Source organism: Cynocephalus volans, chromosome 10, assembly GCF_027409185.1.
Source record: "Cynocephalus volans isolate mCynVol1 chromosome 10, mCynVol1.pri, whole genome shotgun sequence".
Classification (NCBI taxonomy): Eukaryota; Metazoa; Chordata; class Mammalia; order Dermoptera; family Cynocephalidae; genus Cynocephalus; species Cynocephalus volans.
Window position 1 is genome coordinate 125,418,685 of NC_084469.1, and position 7,904 is coordinate 125,426,588.

Here is a 7,904-nt window from a genome sequence, read left to right on the forward strand (position 1 = left end):
TTTCTCTCATTTTCCTTTTCTCTTCTCCTCCTCTTCTTTTCTTCTCTTTCTTTCCCTCCATTTCAGCCTTGTCTCTAATGAATGTCCTGGGCTTCATTTGAGCTGTTTTGCCCTAGAGTTCACTGACTCCTCATCTGGAATCCATTTTTTCCAGCCTCTGCGATTCTTGAACAAGTACGGACTACAGCTGACACCAAGCCGAGAAAAATTTGAGCCTGGGATTTGTATCTAGTATTATAGTTTGTTCTCTTAGATTCTGTGCCAGGTCTGGGACAGGCTGGTGACAGGAGGAGCTGCTGAGTTGAGGGTGGGCAGAGCTTGGCTAGAAGTGAGTGCTGCCCAGAGAGCCAGGCTTTCTGGGCTCTAGCTTGACCCCTGCTGTGGCAAACCATCCCTTGCCCTGTATGTCAGTTTTTTCATCTGCAAATTAGGCAGAACAATAGCTCCTTCCTGTATCTCTCAGGCCAGGAAATGGTAAGGGATGTTTAGAAGGTACTATAACTTCAAGATACTCAAGAGAAAAAAAGGTGGGGTAAGTGGGGAGTTACTCCCTTTAGATTTGAATCACAGGGTATCTAATTTCAATTCAGCAAATATTTATTAATGTCATCTGCTCATTTGGTCTTTGGGACATTCTGTGATATGACACTGTCTTATTCAGTCAGGATTCTTAACTTTTTATTGAAGTATAACATACATCAGAAAAGAGCACACCAGTTGGTTAGAGCATGGTGCTGATAACACCAAGGTCCAGGGTTCAATCCCTGTACTGGCCAGCCACCAGGAAAAATAACACAAGAGTATAGCTTGATGAATTTTCACAAACACATTCATGTAATCAGCACCCTCATCAAGCATGACCAGCTCCCCAGAAGCTCTGCCCACGTACCCTTCCACTTCTATCCTACCTCTCCCCATCAAGGGTATCCACTGTGTCATCTGGACTCTTGGTTATAGGTGACAAAAACTCAACTCATGCTGGCTTAAGCAAAAACGGAATACCTCCTCAACTGAGAAGTCCATGGGAAATCTTGCACAGCTGGATCCAGATGTTTAGATGGTGCTGTCAGCTTGCTCATAAACTCTTTGCCTTTCTTTCTCTGCTAGGATTTCTTCTGTGTTGGCTCTATATCCAGGCAGTTTCTCTCTTCCCTTTGAACCTACAAAAATTCTAGGATTGGAGTTGGCCAGATGTCCCATTCCTAAGCCAATAGTTCTGTGTGGGGTGGCAGATATGGGTGGCAAGGGGATAAGTGTGTGAAATATATAGATGAGCCAGTCTTGGGACACATGACCCTTAGGAACTAGGGGACCAGCCCTACCCAAATGACATGCACTTTCAGTGGGTGAGGAGGGCTCCCCAGGGAACAGTCTAGAGGCTGTTATTAGAAGGGGGAATAGGAACTGAGCAGACACAAACAACCATGTCCACACCTATGTAGTACCAAGCCCCATGCTGCATATCTGAGAACAGAGTCAGGACTGGGTGCTCACAGCAGAGGAGTAGGGGAGCATGCAGCTTGTTTGACAAACAGTGATGACTCCTGGTCATTTGAAGTATTGGATGCTGGATGGGAATCATGGGAAGTGTGGTTGGAAAGCTAGAAGTTGCCAAGTAGAAGAATGGCATGATCAGATGTGTGGTTCAGGCAGCTCTGGTGGCGCTGTGCAAGATGGACTGGGGGGAGTCCAGCTGGGGGACTTTGCCAGAATCCAGGAGACAAGTATGTGTGCCAGGACTAGCATGGCCCTCCTGTGGCTGGATGTCTGGGCAATTCATGGGGGGACCACCATCTGGTCCATCAACCATCACAAGGATGTATCTGTAAATTCCCAACTAGATTGTCAGCTCCACCAGGATCGGGACTTTGGGCATTGGACTTCTGGGATTGAACCTCTTCCTTTCTTGTCTTTTCTCTATTTTTCATCTTTTTTTTTTTTTTTTTTTTCTGGTGGCTGTCCTGTCTGGGGATCCACACCCTTGACCATGGTGTGGTGTTATAACACTGCACTCTAACCAACTGAGCTAACCAGCCAGCCAAATATGTTTTTTTTGGTTTTTATTTTTTGGGTTTTTTTGGCAGCTGGCTGGTTTGGGGATCTGAGCCTTTGGCTTTGGTGTTATAACACCACACTCTAACCCACCGAGCTAACTGGCCAGCACCTTCAATTGTGAGCTGTTTTATGAAAGTCATATAATATAAATTTTCAATATTGATTTCACCAAAAATTATATTAGGAGGCTAAGAGAAGTGTGAATGTACCTCTGTGTGTGTGTGTGTGTGTGTGTGTGTGTGTGTGTGTGTGTGTGTGTGTGTGTGTGTGTAGAGAAGATAAATTCTTATCTTTCATTGTATTAAGTGACTATAAAAATACCATAAATTATAACAGTAACAATTAGAGCTCTCTCTCTCTCTGTCTTTTAAGTAGGAAGGTAATTAATTTGCAGAAGAAACAGCTAACAAATTTGAAAGCAGTTGCCTCTGGGAAGTAGTATGGTAGAGCAAGAAAATGACGTGATAACTATTTGACTTTTTAAACTATACACATTTAAAAGTATTTTTAGTTATTTTAAAATAGGTAATGTATTCATATGGGTCAAAATTCAAAATGTGCAGGCAGGACGGTTAGCTCGATTGGTAGAGCATGGTGCTCATGGCACCAAGGTACAGGGTTCCCGAGACCAGCCAGCCGCCAAAAAAAAAAAAAAAAAAAAAATTCTGAAGGTGCAAAAAAAGGGTTTATCATGAAATATCTATTCCTCAGCTATTTCATTCCTCTCCAAAGAAAACTAACGTTATCACTTTCTTGTGTAAACTTCAAGGGGTATTTTATGCTTATTCAAGTTATATGTATTATTTTGACAAAAATAAGTTTTAAAAAAAGATTTTATAATAAACAAAAGTTTCAGTGACTTGAGAAAGACCACTCTGTATGGCGCTCTTAGGTAGTAAGGCAGGAGGGGAACTTTCTATTCCTTCTACGGCCTCTTGTACTTTACTCTGACCTACCTCCCCTGAAATATATGATTATTTTCATCATCATTATCATCACCATTGTCATCAGAGATTTGGTGGAAATCAGATGTAGGGTTTCCTCTGAGCAGTGCTTGGGAAAGACATAGGGGACAGGGATTGTCACTTCCTTTTGCCTGATTGGTTGGCCCTTACGCTCTGGTGTGGGGCTGTGTCTGCCTGGAGGATGGGGCCCCTCTTCTAATTTCACAAAACGTGAGTCTGCAATGTCCTTATCTGTACTTTTAGAATTTTTTTGCCGTCTCTATGTATTACCTTTTCCAAATATTAAACATATAATAAATACATATCCCAAAAAAGGAATCAAAAAAGGAAAGAATTCATAGGGGAGGAAACAGACCTTCCAGGATGGGAGGCTTCACTGGACAAAGGCTTAGGCCACCACAGAGGCCTACACTGGGGGTCTAGCATTTGGATTTCAACCCCTGCCCTGGCCATTACAAGCTGGGTGTTGATGTCTCTGAGCCTCACTGCCTCAATTAAAACAGACAGGGATGATAATCTCTAGGGACGCTGGGAGGATAAATTCAATCATGGAGATAAAAGTAGACTGATATGTCACAGTGCCCACCTGACATGTTCTTCTTACTCTGAACTCTTGGGCAATTGGCCAATGTGCTGAACACAAGGCTCCTCATCAGAAAACTCCCAGCTAGAGGGCCGGCCCGTGGCTCACTTGGGAGAGTGTGGTGCTGATAACACCAAGGCCACGGGTTCGGATCCCTATATAGGGATGGCTGGTTAGCTCACTTGGGAGAGGGTGGTGCTGACAACACCAAGTCAAGGGTTAAGATCCCCTTACCAGTCATCTTTAAAAAAAAAAGAAAAAGAAAGAAAACTCCCAGCTAGGATCTGGACTTCTCTGGATACTCTGAGTGGCAGAGGATGTTTCAATCTACTTCCTGGTCCTTCAGTCCCCATAATAGAATCAGACAGCAGTTAGTGTGTGATCAGGTGGTGTGTGAGTCACTTCAGAGGACCTCTGGCTTTTCTGGAACACAGGTAACAAACACGTTGGCCTGGGTTCAAGATCCTCCCTACCCAGGGGAAGGCTGGGCTGACGAGGGCAAGTGTTTTGGGGCCAAAGCAGCAGGATCCTGCACTCTGCAGGGAGCAATCAGGGGTGGGAGAGGCCACTAGCCTGTGATCAGAAGTGCCAGGAGCTTAGAAACAGGAGTCCTGGGCTGGGGCCCCAGCTTCCCTGCTATCTCCGCAAGCATTGAGGGGCCATTGAGTTAAATCATGGAGTGGACATAAAGCATCTAGCACTTGTGGTAACTTATGTCAGCAAATATGAGTTCCCTTCCTCTCCTGTGTGCTGTTCTCAGGGGAGCTCACCATTCATCAGCCAGCACTCAAGGAGCACTGATAACAGGTGCAGAGCAGGTGAGCTGTTGAGCATTCTCTGCCCACTCCTGCAAAGGGTAAGGAGAAGGAGCAGAGATGGGGTCTATCCACAATTTAAACCCTGGTTTCTCACAGTGGTGACATGGATGGGGAGGAGATTAGATGGGAAGGAAATGCTTTCACAAAAGCGGGAGGAATTTTTCAGGCCTCTCCCTTCCAAAGTCATACAGCCCTGAGATCATTGCAGGAGCAACAGGTGCAAAGAGGAGGAAACTCTAGGACTTTGGAGTGTCAGAGCTAGGCTCAGTGTTCCTGCCACGCTGTGGAACAAGTATAACAGTCTTAAGATCTAAAGGGTGCAGGGATGATTGGGGGCTAGAGGTGGGCCTGGAAGATGATGGGCTTCAAACTGTAGATGACTTCCCTTGGGGAGGGGCTTCCTCCCCTCCGGACATAGCTCAACACTATAACAGCAGCAGTAACATGAGATAAATGTATGATACTTTACGAAGCCCTCTTCTCACAGGTGTTTACAGCAGCATTCCTCACAACAACCCTAAGAGGTTAGATGTTGCAATCCCTATTTTACAGAGGAGGAAATTGAGCCTAGAAGAAATCAGGTCGCTTGACCCAGGTCTCCTGTGCCCTAAGTGGCAGTGCTGGGACTTAAATCCAGCTCTTTCCTCTTTCCAGCAGGAGCACCTGTCAGTTCACATCCATTAGAAAAATGCCCAGCTCAGGCCAGGGGCAGGGCAGCGCCACTCCCACCCATAGGGAGCTTTCTCTGTGCGAGGCTATCTTCCCCAGTGAGACTCTAACCAGTCTCCCTCGTGCTTTCCCAGGCTCTGTGGAACCTCCAGGCATCTCCCATGGATTTGTGATCAGCGTGGGCAGCTCTCCCAGCAGCCCTGGACAGCAGTGAGTACCCTCTGCAGGGAAAGTGGCAGGCAGCAGGCCACTCTCACCTCTCTGCCTCCCTGGCTCCATTCTACCTCCCCTTTAACTGGTCTCTTCTGCAAACACACAGGGCTGCAGGAGGACACCCTCGCTCTGGAGTCCATGCTGCCTCCAGCACTTCACTCCTCATGGGTGATGGCAACAGTCAATGTTCTTGGTCTATTTTATTTGTTTGTTTATTTTTAATAATCAAAATTGTATCTGCTTACTGAGAAAAAAAATCATATAGTGCAGATGAACACTATGTAGAAAGTCCACATCCTCAGTTATTGGGGTTACTACACGCTCCTTCTTTCCATGCTCCATCCAATAATCTTCCAAAATCCTGTGAACCAGGTACCAGTATTGTCCCCTTTTTATTTTATTTGTTTACTGGCTGACCCATACAGGGATTGAGCCCTGGTCCTTGATGTTATCAGCACCAGGCTCTCACCAACTGAGCTAACCGGCCGGCCCCTATCCCCTTTTTAAAGATGGGAGTTTGAGTCACAGAGAGATTTTTGATTAAGTGTTTGGTCCAAGATCACAGGCTAGGAAGTGGCAGAGCCAGGATTCATCTTTAGGGAGGTGCTCTGACATCAGCCAAATGACCCATCAAGCTGTTTAGCTAAACAACCTAAAAGTGTCTCCCTAAGAGGAATTCTCAAGCAAAGGGCAGGAATTCTGCTTTTAAAAATATATCCCTCTCCAGATAGATAGATAAACAATAAGTACACAGAAAGATAGATAAGATTGATTGACTTCCCACAGTATTCGCAACTGGACTTGCTCTCAGCATAGACTAGATCATGGCTTATGTTTTAACTTTACATTCCTGGGACAGTGCCCGACTGAGACCATCGTGGTCTGGGGAGGCCCCTTCCAGTCGGGTGGTCGGGCACTGGGTAGTAGCTGGGGCAGGGGCTGGGCGTGAGGGCCACAGTCCCTAACTGCTGCACCCTCCTCCCGCAGGCCCCCAGCCGGCGGTATGTGGCTGCCACGCGTCTCCGGCACGGCAGTGACCGCACTCCTGCTGCTGCAGACCTGCCTCCTGCTCTTCCTGGTCTCCCGGCCAGGGCCACCGTCCCAGTCGGGCCGCGAGGAGCACGTGCACGTGCTGGTGCTGTCCTCGTGGCGTTCAGGCTCGTCCTTCGTGGGCCAGCTCTTCAGCCAGCACCCTGACGTCTTCTATCTGATGGAGCCCGCGTGGCACGTGTGGACCACCCTGTCCAAGAGCAGCGCCCCAGTGCTGCACATGGCCGTGCGCGACCTGGTGCGCTCCGTCTTCCTGTGCGACATGGATGTGTTCGATGCCTACCTGCCCTGGCGTCGCAACCTGTCGGACCTCTTCCAGTGGGCGGTGAGCCGCGCGCTGTGCTCGCCCCCGGCCTGCAGCGCCTTCCGGCGCGACGCCATCAGCAGCGAGACCGTGTGTAAGCCGCTGTGCGCTCGGCGGCCCTTCAGCCTGGCCCAGGAGGCCTGCCGCTCCTACAGCCACGTGGTGCTCAAGGAGGTGCGCTTCTTCAACCTGCAGGTGCTCTACCCTCTGCTCAGCGACCCCGCGCTCAACCTGCGCATTGTGCACCTGGTGCGCGACCCGCGGGCCGTGCTGCGCTCGCGCGAGCAGACGGCCAAGGACCTGGCGCGCGACAACGGCATCGTGCTGGGCACCAACGGCACGTGGGTGGAGGCCGACCCGGGTCTGCGCGTGGTGCGCGAGGTGTGTCGCAGCCACGTGCGCATCGCCGAGGCCGCCACGCAGAAGCCACCACCCTTCCTGCGCGGCCGCTACCGCCTGGTGCGCTTCGAGGACCTGGCGCGGGAGCCGCTGGCTCAGATCCGCGCACTCTACAGCTTCACCGGCCTGAGCCTCACGCCACAGCTCGAGAGCTGGATCCACAACATCACGCACGGGTCGGGGCTCGGCTCCCCCCGCGAGGCCTTCAAAACCACGTCCAGGAACGCGCTCAATGTCTCGCAGGCCTGGCGCCAGGCGCTGCCCTTCCCCAAGATCCGCCGTGTGCAGGAGCTGTGCGCCGGGGCTCTGCAGCTGCTGGGCTACCGGCCTGTGTTCTCGGAGGACGAGCAGCATGACTTCGGCTTGGACTTGGTGCTGCCGCGAGGCCCGAGCAGTTTCAGCTGGGCGTCGTCCACCTCCACGCACCCCGGTCCTTAGAGGAAGTCCTCACTTGTGGTGGTCGCCAGGGCCAGGAGGCCAGCGTATGATGGAGAGGGGCTGGGCGCACAGGGCAACAAACTGCTACTAGGGGCCAGCAGTGCAGGGTCTGTCTCTGAAGCAGGAAAAGACTGAGTCCCCACACTCCATGTTTCCCCCCCCCCACCACCACCCATTTTTGGTTTTCCTTTGAGTCCTCTTTAGGAGCCAGGTTCTCATCAGAGTCACTTGTTTCTTTTTTACTTTTTTTTCTTCTTTTCTCTCTTTCTCTCTCTCTTTTTTTAAAGGATCGTTTTGAGCTGAAGACTCACTCTTCATGGAAGGTGAATATCTTGCCCCCACTTTCTCTGGGCACAGGGAGTAAGTTCTGTTAAATTACATTAAGTTTGGCCTAAAGCTGCCACCTACCC

At 49.6% G+C, this 7,904-nt stretch overlaps 1 protein-coding gene across 1 annotated transcript; it reads left to right on the forward strand.

Moving 5' to 3' along the window:
• The first annotated feature begins 5,245 nt into the window (after nucleotides 1–5,245).
• On the forward strand, nucleotides 5,246–7,494 carry LOC134387710 (carbohydrate sulfotransferase 6). The gene is made up of 2 exons (XM_063110101.1): nucleotides 5,246–5,300; nucleotides 6,291–7,494. Exon 2 carries the CDS (start codon nucleotides 6,307–6,309, stop codon nucleotides 7,492–7,494), a length of 1,188 nt encoding a protein of 395 aa, XP_062966171.1. The 5' UTR covers nucleotides 5,246–5,300; nucleotides 6,291–6,306.
• Nucleotides 7,495–7,904: the final 410 nt, after the last annotated feature.

Coding starts and splice junctions, on each gene's coding strand:
- LOC134387710 (XM_063110101.1), top strand. CDS start 6,307: ATGTGGCTGCCACGCGTCTCCGGCACGGCAGTGACCGCACTCCTGCTG.